The sequence below is a fragment of the Carettochelys insculpta genome, chromosome 16 (assembly GCF_033958435.1).
Source record: "Carettochelys insculpta isolate YL-2023 chromosome 16, ASM3395843v1, whole genome shotgun sequence".
Taxonomy (NCBI): Eukaryota; Metazoa; Chordata; order Testudines; family Carettochelyidae; genus Carettochelys; species Carettochelys insculpta.
In genome coordinates, this window is record NC_134152.1 from 39,231,146 (window position 1) to 39,246,257 (window position 15,112).

Sequence of the window (15,112 nt, forward strand, 5' to 3'; positions counted from 1 at the left end):
GGGGTGGGGGCGGGGCTGCGCAGGCGCAGTCGAGGCGGAAGGCGTCTCGCGGAGGCGCGCGGGCGGCTGGGCTGTGACAGGCGGCGCTGTTGAGAGGCGCGAGGGCGGTCGCTGCACTCCGGGGCTGCGCGCGGGGCCGCCGTTGGGCCAGGGGCTTTCCGCAGGAGGCGTGCACAGGTGCTGGGCGGGGGGGACACTCAGCGGGAGGGGTGCGTGGGCCCAGGAGGGTGCATGGGGGTTGGACACTCAGCGGGAGGGGTGCGTGGGCCCAGGAGGGTGCATGGGGGTTGGACACTCAGCAGGAGGGGTGCATGGGCCCAGGAGGGTGCATGAGGGTTGGACACTCAGCGGGAGGGGTGCATGGGCCCAGGAGGGTGCATGGGGGTTGGACACTCAGCGGGAGGTGTGCATGGGCCCAGGAGGATGCATGGGGGTTGGACACTCAGCAGGAGGGGTGCGTGGGCCCAGGAGGATGCATGGGGGTTGGGCACTCAGCAGGAGGGGTGCGTGGGCCCAGGAGGATGCATGGGGGTTGGGCACTCAGCGGGAGGGGTGCGTGGGCCCAGGAGGATGCATGTGGGTTGGACACTCAGCGGGAGGGGTGCGTGGGCCCAGGAGGATGCATGTGGGTTGGACACTCAGCGGGAGGGGTGCGTGGGCCCAGGAGGGTGCATGGGGGTTGGACACTCAGCGGGAGGGGTGCATGGGCCCAGGAGGGTGCATGGGGGTTGGACACTCAGCAGGAGGGGTGCGTGGGCCCAGGAGGATGCATGGGGGTTGGACACTCAGCAGGAGGGGTGCATGGGCCCAGGAGGGTGCATGAGGGTTGGACACTCAGCGGGAGGGGTGCATGGGCCCAGGAGGGTGCATGGGGGTTGGACACTCAGCGGGAGGTGTGCATGGGCCCAGGAGGATGCATGGGGGTTGGACACTCAGCAGGAGGGGTGCGTGGGCCCAGGAGGATGCATGGGGGTTGGGCACTCAGCAGGAGGGGTGCGTGGGCCCAGGAGGATGCATGGGGGTTGGGCACTCAGCGGGAGGGGTGCGTGGGCCCAGGAGGATGCATGTGGGTTGGACACTCAGCGGGAGGGGTGCGTGGGCCCAGGAGGATGCATGTGGGTTGGACACTCAGCGGGAGGGGTGCGTGGGCCCAGGAGGGTGCATGGGGGTTGGACACTCAGCGGGAGGGGTGCGTGGGCCCAGGAGGGTGAATGGGGGTTGGACAGTCAGCGGGAGGGGTGCCTGGGCCCAGGAGGGTGCGTGGGGGTTGGACACTCAGCAGGAGGGGTGCGTGGGCCCAGGAGGGTGCGTGGGGGTTGGGCACTCAGCAGGAGGGGTGCCTGGGCCCAGGAGGGTGCGTGGGGGTTGGACACTCAGTAGGAGGGGTGCGTGGGCCCAGGAGGGTGCATGGGGCTTGGGCACTCAGCGGGAGGGGTGCCTGGGCCCAGGAGGTACATGGGGGTTGGACACTCAGCAGGAGGGGTGTATTGGCCCAGGAGGGGTGCGTGGGGGTTGGACACTCAGCAAAAGGGGTGCATGGGCCCAGGAGGGTGCATGAGGGTTGGACACTCAGCAGGAGGGGTGCATTGGCCCAGGAGGGTGCATGGGGGTTGGACTCTCAGCGGGAGGGTTGCATGGGGGTTGGACACTCAGCAGGAGTGGTACATGGGCCCAGGAGGATGCATGGGGGTTGGACACTCAGCTGGAGGGGTGCATGGGCCCAGGAGGGTGCATGGGGGTTGGACACTCAGCTGGAGGGGTGCATGGGGGTTGGACACTCAGCAGGAGGGGTGCGTGGGCCCAGGAGGGTGCATGGGGGTTGGACACTCAGCGGGAGGGGTGCGTGGGCCCAGGAGGGTGAATGGGGGTTGGACAGTCAGCGGGAGGGGTGCGTGGGCCCAGGAGGGTGCATGTGGGTTGGACACTCAGCAGGAGGGGTGCGTGGGCCCAGGAGGGTGCATGGGGGTTGGACACTCAGCAGGAGGGGTGCATGGGCCCAGGAGGGATGTGTTGGGGTTGGACACTCAGCAGGAGGGGTGAATGGGCCCAGGAGGGGGGCGTGGGGGTTGGACACTCAGCAGGAGGGGTGAATGGGTCCAGGAGGGACATGGGGGTTGGACACTCAGCAGGAGGGGTGAATGGGTCCAGGAGGTGTGCATGGGGGTTGGACACGCAGCAGGAGGGGTGCATGGGCACAGGAGGGTGCATGGGGGTTGAACACTCAGCAGGAGGGGTGCATGGGCCCAGAAGGGGTGCATGGGGGTTGGACACTCAGCTGGAGGGGTGCATGGGCCCAGAAGGGTGCATGGGGGTTGGACACTCAGCAGGAGGGGTGCATGGGCCCAGAAGGGTGCATGGGGGTTGGACACTCAGCAGGAGGGGTGCATGGGCCCAGGAGGGTGCATGGGGGTTGGACACTTTGACAGGAGGGATCCATGGGGCCAGGAGGGTTGTTCTTTGGGCAAGAAGGTGCATGGCGCTGGGGCATGATCAGTGTGGCATTTTGCATGCCCCTGTTTCACATTGGGCTCCTCTGGTGGTTCTGGTGACATTTGTGTTTGCTTACAGGAGCTGTGGGGCAGAAGAACCAGGTTCTAATTACAGCTGTCCAATAGTAGTGGTAGGTCCCTGGGGGTGTCATGTCCCAGCCCAGCTCACCTGGGGGCCTAGCCACAAGCTCCAGCGTTGCTGCAAATCAGGACCCATCAGAGAATGCTGTGTGGGAAGACATCAGGGTGTTGCTGCCCAACACTAAGGAAGAACTGAAATTGGACTTCAGCGAGAAGGTAGAGCAAAGTGTCATTTCACTGCTCCAGCAAGCTAGAGCCCTGCTCTATGGAGCTGAAGGTTTCTGCTCTGGAAACACAAGGGAAACCTGCTTTCAAGTCAGTGAAATAATAATAGATTATTCTTGGGAAAAGCTTAATATTGGAACTTGGAGAGATGTGGACAAGGACTGGCGGCGAGTCTATTCTTATGGCTGCCTTTTTAAAGTGCTGTGTATGTGCAGTAAGCAAGATGCCATAGCAGATATAATTCAGGTGTGTGACATGGGACTGCTTATGGGAGCAACCATATTGGATAACATCCTGGTTAAGATAATTAATGTTCTTCAGAGGCATCTGATGTGTGGGAAAAGGTCTGCTGAAGAGGACACAGAGTCATGTAGAAAGGTAGGTGCGCTCAATTTCTTGTCCACCAGGCTGTTACATACAGAGAGAATAGGAACTAGTAAATCCAGGAAATAACTGGATCCCAAAATCCAGGTTGGGACAAGGAGTCACTGATCTTGGCAGGCAAATCATTTAACTGGTCGTCTCCGATTCTTGGAGTAAAAGCAGAACTCTTAGGCAGCACAAATCAGATAAGCTTTCCAGAGACAGATGATAATGCTTTTATATACTATTCTTTTTTTTGTTTGTTTTTGAGTTTCTGGACAGATGAAACTTCTGATCCTGTTTTTTTTTAGTTCATTTGCATATTCAAATATAGTTATTCTGTCCCATTTTTGTAGGTACATTTTTGCTTCTATCATCCTTTGGTTTCCCAATTAATAGGAGGTCTCTCTTTCACTTTTATGGCACCGTCCTTTCAAGGATCTCAGTCAAATGATCGTAAGGAATGTGCCAGCAGGAACTCAGTGCTGCTGAAGGCTGGGAGGAATGTCTTCCCCCAGAGATCATTTGCATGAGAATGCAAAGGTGCGCATATGTGATACCTTGCAGGCAAAGACTGATGGGTAGCAAGGAGGCAATGAGATTTTGTCTGTTGTAAACATGTTGTAAAATCACAAGTTATGCTAACACTCAGTATAAGAATTGTGAAATCTCACCAATGCTCCAAGTCATTGTGGGGAAGAGGGCAGTCATCATAACTGCATGAGACATGACTTACACAGGGCTCCCTTGTTTAAAGCATTGTAAAGCAGAAAGGGAGGGATATGGGTTGAACTAGCTAGCTGAGTGCCTTGGCCCTATAGTTATAAGTCTGGTTTGACTAGTACTCCCCATCTGTTAAAAGATAGAGCTGGATATTAGTGGTTTTTATGAACAACAAGAAGTCTTGTAGCACTTTATAGGCTAACATATTTTGGGGCATCAATGAAGGGTCCTGTGGCACCTTATAGACTAACAGAAAAGTTTAGAGCATGAGCTTTTGTGAGTTAACTCACTTCTTCAGATGCTGGTCCTGGAAATCTGCAAGGCCAGGTATAAATAGGCCAGAGCAAGGCTGGGGATAACGAGGTTAGCTCAGTCAGGCAGGCTGAGTTGTATTGTCATCAGTAGATCTGGAGGTGTGAACTCCAACAGAGGGGAAGCTGCTTTTGTATTTAGCCAGCCATTCACAGTCTTTGTTTAATCCTGAGCTGAGGGTATTGAATTTGCAGATGAATTGTAGCTCAGAAATTTCTCTTTGGAGTCTGTTCTTGAATTTTCTTTGCTGCAGGATAGCTACTTTTAAATCTGTTACTGTGTGTCCTGGGAGATTGAAGTGCTCTCCTATGGGTTTTTGTATATTGCCATTTCTGATGTCTGATTTGTGTGCATTTATTCTTTTACGTAGAGACTGTCCAGTTTGTCCAATGTATATGGCAGAGGGGCATTGCTGGCACATGATGGCATAAATTACATTGGTAGATGTGCAGCTGAATGAGCCCACGATGGTGTGGCTGATCCGGTTAGGTCCTGTAATGATGTTGCTGGTGTATATATGTGGGCAGAGCTGGCAACGAGGCTTGTTGCATGGATGGGTCCCTGAGATAGAGTGACTGTGGTGCGGTGTATAGTTGCTTGTTAGGATTTGTTTTAGGTTGGCAGGTTGTCTGTGAGTAATGATAGGTCTGCCTCCCAAGGCCTGTGAAAGTGGGGGATCATTGTCCAGGATGGGTTGTAGATCCCTGATGATGTGCTGTAGAGGTTTTAGCTGAGGACTGTAGGTGATGGCTAGTGGTGTTCTGTTGGTTTCTCTCTTGGGCTTGTCCTGTAGTAGGAGGCTTCGCGGCACACGTCTGGCTCTGTTGATTTTTCTCACTTCCTCAGGTGGGTATTGCAGTCTCAAGAATGCTTGGTGCAGATCCTGTAGGTGTTTGTCTCTGTCGGAGGGGTTGGAACAAATGCGGTTATATCTAAGTGCTTGGCTGTAAACAATGGATCGTGTGGTGTGTCTGGGATGGAAGCTGGAGGCATGAAGGTAGGCGTAGCGGTCAGTGGGTTTACGGTACAGGGTGGTACTGATGTGTCCATTGTGTATAAGCACGGTAGTGTCAAGGAAGTGGATCTCCTGTGTAGATTGGTCCAGGCTGAGCTTGATGTTGGGGTGGAAGTTGTTGAAGTCCCAGTGGAGTTCCTCCAGAGTCTCCTTCCCATGGGTCCAGATGATGAAGATGTCGTCAGTGTAGCGTAAATAGAGCCGAGGTGTTAGTGGACGAGAGTTGAGGAAGCGCTGTTCCAGGTCAGCCATCAAAATATTGGCATATTGAGGGGCCAAGCGGGTACCCATAGCTGTGCCACTGATTTGAAGGTATATATTGTCACCAAATCTGAAATAGTTGTGTGTGAGTATAAAGTTGTAGAGCTCAGCCGCCAGATGTGCTGTAGCATCATCAGGGATACTGTTCCGGACAGCATTTATTCCATCTTTGTGTGGGATGTTGGTATACAGAGCCTCTACATCCATGGTTGCTAGGATAGTGTTTTCTGGTAGGTCACCAACGTATTGCAGTCTTCTCAGGAAGTCACTGGTGTCGCGGAGGTAGCTGGGGGTGTTGGTGACATAGGGTCTGAGGAGAGAGTCCACATAACCAGACAGTCCTTCAGTGAGAGTGCCAATACCGGAGATGATGGGGCGTCCAGGATTTCCAGGCTTGTGGATCTTGGGTAATAAGTAGGATAACCCTGGAAGAGGCTCTAGAGTTGTGTTGGTGTAGATCTGTTCTTGTGCTTGTGTAGGGAGTGTCCTGAGCAGACGGTGTAGTTTTTTTAGTGTATTCCTCGGTGGGGTCTGAGGAAAGTAGCCTGTAAAATCTGGTATTGCAGAGTTGTCTGGAAGCCTCCTTCTGGTAGTCAGACCTGTCCATGATGACAGTAGCTCCTCCTTTATCTGCCTCTGATTATAATGTCAGGGTTGCTTCTGAGGCTGTGGATGGCATTGCGTTCCGCACGACTGGGGTTGTGAGGCAAACGATGTTGTTTCTCCACAATTTCTGTCTGTGCGCGTCGGCGGAAGCATTCTATGTATAGGTCCTATTTATACCTGGCCTTGCAGATTTCCAGGACCAGCATCTGAAGAAGTGAGTTAACTCGCGAAAGCTCATGCTCTAAACTTCTCTGTTAGTCTATAAGGTGCCACAGGACCCTTCGTTGCTGCTACAGATCCAGACTAACACGGCTACCGCTCTGATATTTTGGAGCATAAGCTTTCATGGGCAAAGATCTGCTTCATCAGGTGCATGAGTGGGGTCCCAGTAAGAGGGAGGGGCAGAGCTGACAACATAAAAATAGAGCTGGTTTTTATGAGACTCCACTTTAGTACATATTAAGAGTTGAAATCACTGAGTGGCAGCTGAGGCCACTAAGAGCTGAAACCACAGGGTTTTGCCTCAAGCCAAGCCCACAGTGGACGGACAGAAGGATGGCATGACTGGCAGACAGCCGGTAGGAGGAGCAGTGGTGGACAGACCGTGTGACCAGCAGTCTTTGTTTGCAAGGTGTCACATATGCACACCTTTGCATTCTCATGTAAATGATCTCTGGGAGACACATTCCTCCTAGCCTTCAGCAGCACTGAGTTCCTGCTGGCACATTCCTTACAAATATGAATGAACTGATTCTTGCAGGCCCTATAAATAAGAAACATTGCCATCTAAGCCTCAATTTCTCCATTTGTAAAAGAGATGTGATTGGCCAGAGTCAGTGGCAGAGACAGGACAAGTGCATCTAGGTTCCCAATCTTCTTTCTGTATACACATAGCTACAGTACAAGCTCTGGTATCCAGCATGTTGTGGGGAGCCAGTTAATTGAACATGGGATTATTTTGTATACTTTATCAACAAAATACCAAACTGTACACACAAAATAATGGGGGCTAATTTATTTTAGTATTAAGTTTGCAGACAACCCTAAGCTAGGGGGAGAGGTAGTTATGTTGGAGGGCAGAGATAGGATCCAGAGTGACATGGATAAGTTGGAGGATTGGGACAAACGAAATCTGCAGCAGTTCAACAAGGAGAAGTGTAGAGTCCTGCACTTGGGATGGAAGAATCCCAAGCATTGTTATAGACTGGAGACTGACTGGCTAAGCTGCCGTACAATGGAAAGAGACCTCGGGGTTATGTGTATGAAAGGCTGGATAGGAGTAAACAGTGTGCCCTTGTAGCCAAGAAGGCTAATGGCATATTAGGGTGCATTAGGAGGAGCATTGTGAGCAGATCTAGAGAGGTGGTTGTTCCCCTCTGTTTGGCAATGATGAGGCCACATCTGGAATACTGTTTTGGGCCCCACAGTATAGAAAGGATGTGGATGTGCTGGAGCAGGTTCAGTGGAGGATAACAAAAATGATTAAGGGGCTGGAGCACAAGACCTATGACGAGAGGCTGAGGGATTTGGGCTTATTCAGTTTACAGAAGAGAAGACTGAGGGGTGATTTAATAGCAGCCTTCAGCTTCCTGAAGGGGAGCTCTAAAGAGGATGGAGAGAAACTGTTCTCAGTGGTGACAGATGGCAGAACAAGGAGCAATGGTTGGAAGTTACAGAAGGAGAGTTGTAGGTTGGATATTAGGGAAAACTATTTCATCAGGAGGGTGGTGAAGCACTAGGATGTGTTGCCTAGAGAGGTGGTGGATTCTCCATCCCTAGAAGTTTTTAAGTCCCAGCTTGATAAGGTCCTGGCTGGGATGACTTAGTTGGGGTTGATCCTGCTTGAAGTTGGGGGGCTGGACTAGATGGCCTGAGATCCCTTCCAGCCCTGTGATTCTATGATTAGCTATAGCCACTCAAGAGAGAACTTGGAGTCAATGTGGATAGTTCTCTGAAAATATCCATCTGTAGCAGCAGTCAAAAAAAGCAAACAATGTTAGGCATCGTTAGAAAAGGATAGAGAATAATACAGAGAATATCTTAGTGCCTCTATATAAATCTGAGGTATGTCCACATCTTGTATACTGTGTATTGGTGTGGCCATCTCATCTCAAAAAAGATATATTGGCATTGGAAAAGGGCAAAAATAATTATTAGAGATTTGGAACGGGTGCCATATGAAAAAGTTTTAAAAAGACTGCTTGTTTTCAGCTTAAAAAAAGGAAGCTAAGGGGGGATATGATAGAGATCTATAAAATCATGACAGGTATAGAAAAAATGAATAAGGAAAAGTCGCTATTTTTCCCATAACATAAGAACTAGGGGTCACCAAACGAAATTAATGGGTAGCAGGTTTAAAACTCACAAAACAAGTTTTTCTTCACACAGTGCATAGGCCTGTGGAACTACTTGCCAGAGATTGTGAAGACCAAGTTATTAACAGGGTTCAAAAATGAACTAGACAATTCCTGAAGGTTAGGTCCATCAATGGCTATTAGCCGGGGTGAGCAGGAATGGTGTCCCTTGCCTCTGTCAGAGACTGGAAATGAATGATAGAAGAGGGATTATTTTGATGATTACGTGTTCTGTTCATTCCCTCTGGCCCATCTGACATTGGCCGCTGTCGGAAGATTGGATACTGGGCTAGATGGACCTTTGGTCTGACCCAGTGTGGCCATTCCTGTGTAACTCTCTACTTTCAAAAGAATACTTTTTGTCTGTAGATGCTCCACAAGATCGTTTGAAAGAGCCCCCTTCTTTAGAAAAATCATTTGAAAGAACTTGCTAGCGTAGATGCAGCCTATGTGTACTATCATTAGCGCGTGGTATACTCCCAGATTATTAAAAATACATTTAACACTAACACTATACTGAACAGAATTTAATCTTTGATGATTCAGAAGGCACTTCAAGATTTTGAAGGGTCTCGGGGTTATCATTATCAATACCAATTGTAATTGTAGATGTAGGTATAGGAAATTGGGCGCAATCTGTAATAACCTCATAACACACCCTGAAAATTGGGATATTAACATTTAACTGGCTAATCAGTAACCTTTACCCTAAACTGATGAGGCTTACTAATTATGGTTAACCATGGGCTGTGGGACCTGCTGTAGGTAGGGGTGCTCCAGCCCAGCCAGAGCAGCCCCCCTATCCATAGTGGCCCCAAGTGCATCACGAGCAGGTGTGCTCTGGACCAGCAGGAAAAGCCCTGGTCTGCAGCAGCCGCAGGCACGCAGCAGGCAGGGGCACTCTAGCCCTGCCAGAGCAGCCAACATCTGTAGCAGGGAGCAGCCTCTCCACATACACCCCCATTTAATTAAACAGGAGTTTACATCTCTACCTGGCAGCTGCTTTTTTGAATAAATCTGAGGTTTCAGCTTTCTTACTTGTCTTCTGCGTGGAGTGCAGAATGTGCAGCTGTGTGACGAGCTGAACACTATACTAGTCCCAGTTACACATCCTCAGTCTAGTACTGGGAGATATCAGAAGCACTGGATAGCAGAACTTTTTCTGAATTTGTAAGGCTATGGGGAACCTACAGCCTGCGAGCCACAGGCAGCCCCCTCACTTGCATCCAGCCCTCAGCAAGCCTTGGCACTGCTCCATTCCCCCAGGGCTGGTACCTGAGCACCAGCAACCGTGAGCTTCCTCCCACCTCCATGCTGGAGCACAAGTGCCAGAATCCCCACACATTTTCTCAGCCCTCCTTTCTCTCCTCCTTCCCCTGAAGGGGCTGAAGCATAAGCAGCTCTTGAGCCAGGTCCGTGAGGCTTTTCATTTCTATTTTATTTTGTTTTGTTTTTTGCTTGTTGGAGCCAGGCCTGTGAGGTGTATGTTTTTGTTTGTTCATTTTTTTTTCTGCTTCTAGCTGGCGTATGACCTCTGACTGACAGATTGATTTTCCTCACTGGTGTGTGGTTCCCCAGCCAAAAAAAGGGGCTCAAAACCCTGCTGTAAGGGCTGCCACTCACAGAAGTTTTCACTGTAATTTAGAGATTTCCTGTTCATTTTATGTTTTATTTGGCAATGAGCTGAAATCTCTCTTCCTTTTCTGCATTTCTTCCTATTCCAGATCCTGCTGCTGAGAAAAGCAATAATGATAGCAACCTGCAAAAGTCAGTCCACCAACTACTAGTTGAGATTTTTAAGAGACGCTTTAGGCTGTTCTACTGATAAGCAGCATAAAGATAGGGCAACCATCCATCCCATATTGGGCGTGACAGTCCTGTATTTGGGACACCAAAAAGGCATCCCAACTTATTTTTTAAATGGGACTCATTGTCCCGTATTAGAGTCCTCTCCTCCACACTTTTTCTGGCAGCAGCTGCACAGGCGCAGCTGCTGACAGGAGTCACTTTCCTGAGCCTCAGGGAAGCAGGGGGAGCGTGGACAGCTGCAGCTTCCCCAGGGCTCTAGGGTGAGTGCCAGCAGCTGCCACTTCCCCAGCCTCCGGGGGAGTGCCGACAGCTGCCACTTCTCCGGGGGAGGGCCGGCGGCTGCCACTTCTCCGGGCTCCCAGGGATCGCCGGCGGCTGCCACTTCCACAGGCTCCCGGGGATCGCCGGCAGCTGCCACTTCTCTCGGGACTCGCCGGCAGCTGCAGCTTCCTTGGGGCTCGCGGGGAGCACAGGCAGCTGCTGCCTCCTTCCTGGCTCCTCAGGGCTTGGAGGAGCTGGCGGTCCCCAGCATATCTCCTTGTTCTGTTTGGGACAGGGAGATATGGTCGCCCTACCAAAAGAGGCAGAGCAAGAAGTACACAGAGGATGTCACAACCACACTCATCCATATGCCTGAAACTATAGAACCATAGGACTGGAATTTCAAGAGGTCATCCTGTCCGGTCTCTTGCACTCATGGCAGGACCAAGCACCATCCCTGACAGATGTTTGTCTAACCAAGTCTTAAAAATTCTTCAATGATGGAGATTCCACAACCTCCCTAGTCAGTTCATTCTGTGCTTAATCACCCGGACAATAAGAGAGTTTTTCCTAATGTCCAGCCTAAACCTCCCTTGCTGCAATTTAAGCCCGTTGCTTTTTGTCCTATAAAGCAAGGTTAAGGAGAGTAATTTTTCTTTGTCCTCTTTATAACAATGTTTTAGGCACCTGAAAGCTGTTGTAATTTCCCTTCTCTGTCTTCTCTTTTCAAATTAAACAAGCCCAGTTTTATCCATCTTTCCTCACAGGTCAGGTTTTCTAGATCTTTAATAATTTTTGTTACTCTTCTCTGGACCTTCTCCAGTTTGTCCACATCTTTCCTGAAAGGTGGCACCCAGAACTGGACACAGTGTTCCTGTTGAGGCCTAAACAGTGCAGAGTAGAGGGGAAGAGTTAGTTCTGGTGTTTTGCTTACAACACTCCTGCTAATGCAGCCTGGAATGATGTTTGTTTTCCAACTGTCACACTGCTTTTTGACTCATATTGAGTTTGGAGACCACTGTGACACTCCAGAACCCTTTTCACATTACATCTCCCTAAACAGTCATTTCCAATTTCATATGAGTGCAACTGATTTGTCCTTCGGAAGTGGAGTACTTTACATGTGTCCTTATTAAAAGTGCAGTTATGCTTAGAAAAGTGACTTTGTAAATATAGCATCTTTCCTGTGTAGACCTGCCCTTCACATAAAGTGATCTGGGTCAGATCTGCTGACTAATGGTGAATGTTTACATTTTTAACATTTTACTCCCATTTCCCTTTCTGCAGAGCCCTTTTAGTCTTGGGAGACTCAGATGGAATCTGTTTTGGCTTAGTTAACCTCAGCAGAACTATGAATTAAATTCCAGGAGTACTGTATTTATTTCAGAGTGTATGGAAATGCGCCACTCGTGCTTTAATTTAATCTTTATTAGAGTTCATTTGGATCAGGCTTACTGATGAAGTGCAAGTCAGATTCCAGCTTGACTTTCAAAATTTACCCTCAGCGTGTAGGGCTGGCATCCAGGAGGTCCATCTTTTTACTTGCTGATAGACAAGACAAATCTGATATAAAGTAATTGACATTGTGAACATATGACCAGTTATTTTATTTTTAATTTTCAGAGCAGAGCTGCACTTTAAAGTCCAAAGATTTGTCATCCTGGTGGCAAACCAGGCTAAGACAAACTGGTATTTGCAGAAGTTAAAACTGATTCTATCACATTGACTTCCAGGGTGTGGAGTGTGCCTGAAATTTAAATGGACTTGTCTTCTTCCACCCCTTTTCCAGAGGGCAAAAATGTCATTCTGCTAGAATCCCTGTTTATGGAATAAATACACATTTTCCATGTTGTTACAGGTTAATGTGCCTAGTTACTGCAATGTAATGCATTCCAACTCCTGACAGTAGTGTGATTCTGTGATAAACACGTCAAGGAAAAGAAAGAGACTAGGCATTCAGGAATAGCTCATATCTCACAGTTCCAACCTTTTTAACATAATCTCTTTAATTTTTCTTCCTATGTACTCAGGCCAAAAATTCTTCCTCCATGATGCTTTGGGTGAGACAGATGCTAGCCTATACCTTAGCCATTTATTAGCAAACTCTCCAGTGCTGTTGCAGTTGAATGCTTATAAGGTCTGATCCTTGCTTTACCTCTCCTAGAGGATTCTATACTTAAGAGTTGTGCAGCGTGCAGTTATACAAGGCTGCCTTTGACAATGCTACCTGATTTTTCACTCTGAGGCTACATCTACACTAGCCCCCCCTTTCAAAAGGATGATGCTAATGAGACACTTCAAGATATGCTAATGGGGCGCTGCAATGAATAAATTGCACCCTTAGCCCTGAAAAAGTCTGTCTGCTTTCAAAAGAAAAATCAAACAGAAGACATTAACAAATCTGACCTGGTCAAATGCATAAACATTGGGCATTTCATGGTAAACTGTGGGTGACTTAATCAAATCTACAAAAAGGTGCACAGGTGGGTATGCTCTTCAAATTTGATGTCGCAGAGCAGCTCGATACCTTTTAGCTGGTATGCAGTGCTGTCAGTGTGCATGCATGTATATAAAATTCTGGACATTTTGCTAACCTGCATCCAAAGAAATGGCACGTTATTTTACTGAAGTTAAAGAGTAGAAATCTCTGGTAGCTGTGAGATTTCTGGCAGTTGAGAGCTTGCTGCAGCTTCATTTCACTAAGCACTGTTTTGCCTTCCACTGTCAGTGTAGCCCATGCAGTCCTGACTCATGTACCAATGTCGGGCTGAGTTGTATAACTGATGAAAGCCAGAAAGCTTTTACAGAACATGAATGCAAGGCAGCTGTTTGTGTCCAGATTCTTAAAGAGCTAGAGTCACCAATTTTGTAACTCCTACCATTCATTACTAGGTCCTAAGTCATTCCCTTTATGATAATGGTAGGGTCAGGTTGCAATCTGTGTTAACTTGTGCATTCTGGACTAATTTAAATTAGTGGTGCTCAACCTTTCCAGACTCCTGTACCCCTTTCAGGAGTCTATTTGTCTCATGTACCCCCAAGTTACATCACTTAAAAATTAGTTGCTTACAAAATCAGACATAAAATACAAAAGCGTTACAGCATACTGTTCCTCTTGATTACCTCAATTGCTTGGTCCTTTAACCTTCATAAAGATTGCACGGAGAACAGCATGTCTGCCATTCTTTTCATATCCAGGTCTTCTGTCTGCATATGCAGCCACATAGTCTTTCCCATCTCTTTGGGGGTTGGCCAGGTGGTCATGTCCGTTTCCATGAGCACCACTCTACAATAGCTGCAGTCTATCAGTTGTTAGTGAGCCTCACAATATGCTGTATTTTACTGTACCGGCTCTCAATGAATGACGTCTTGCATGCCACTCTGCTATGTGATTGCTTCACTGGGCACATGAATTTTTTTTGGTCACCCTCTCCATGACAAGCAGTTACAGCTCCTCTGTCTCAGGCTATGTCTATACTAGTCATGGAAGTTGGGAGAGATTCCAGAAGCAAACATGATTCTGGGATGCATTAACAGGAGTGTGGTGAGCAAGACATGAGAAGTCATTCTTCTGCTCTACTTTGTACTGATTAGGCCTCAGTTGGAGTATTGTGTCCAGTTCTGAGCACCACTTTTCAAAAAAGATGTGGAGAAATTAAGGGCCCAAAAGCAAGCTATCCCGCTGTGTAGCAAGGATAGAAAACATGGCAAAAGACTGCCTTGGCTTAACCAGGAGATCTTGCATGATCTCAAAATAAAAAAGGAATCGTATAAGAAATGGAAACTAGGACAAATTACAAAGGATGAATATAGGCAAACAACACGAGCATGCAGGAGCAAGATTAGAAAGGCTAAGGCACAAAATGAGCTCAAACTAGCTACAAGCATAATGGGAAACAAGAAGGCTTTTTACAAATACATTGGTAACAAGAGGAAGACTAAGGAGAGGGTAGGGCCATTGGTCAGTGAGGAGGGAGGGACAGTAACAGGGAATTTGGAAATGGCAGAGATGTTTAATGATTTCTTTGTTTCGGTCTTCACTGAGAAATCTGAAGGAATGCCTGACAGAGAATGCTAGTGAAAAAGGGGTAGGTTTAGAAGTTGAAATATGAAAAGAACAAATTAAAATTTACTTAGAGAAATTAGATGTCTGCAAATCACCAGGGCCTGATGAAATGCATCCTAGAATCCTCAAGGAGCTGATCGTAGAGGTATCTGAGCCTTTAGCAATCATTTTTGGTAAATCGTGGGAGATGGGAGAGATTCCAGAAGACTGGAAAAGGGCAAATATAGTACCCATTTATAAAAAGGGGAACAAAAATAACCCGGGAAACTACAGGCCAGTCAGCTTAACTTCTGTGCCAGGAAAGATAATGGAGCAGGTAATTAAAGAAATCATCTGCAAGCAATTGGAAGGTGGTAAGGTGCTAGGGAACAGCCAGCATGGCTTTGTTAAAAACAGATCATGTCAAACCAATCTAATACCTTTCTTTGATAGAATAACGAGTCTTGTGGATAAGGGAGAAGCGGTGGATGTGGTATACCTAGACTTCAGTAAAGCATTTGACATGGTCTCACATAATATATTTATCAATAAACTACACAAATACAAC

General features: G+C 48.3%; 1 protein-coding gene across 3 annotated transcripts in view; it reads left to right on the forward strand.

Annotated features, from left to right (window-relative positions):
• The first annotated feature begins 42 nt into the window (after window positions 1-42).
• Window positions 43-15,112, forward strand: part of KDM8 (lysine demethylase 8) — a 29,844-nt gene continuing 14,774 nt past the window's right edge. For all 3 annotated transcript variants that reach the window (XM_075010969.1, XM_075010970.1, XM_075010971.1), the window contains exons 1-2: window positions 43-177; window positions 2,569-3,173. In XM_075010969.1, the coding sequence (XP_074867070.1) occupies window positions 2,640-3,173 (534 nt within the window). In that variant the 5' untranslated portion in view covers window positions 43-177; window positions 2,569-2,639. The remainder of the gene's footprint in view (window positions 178-2,568; window positions 3,174-15,112) is intronic.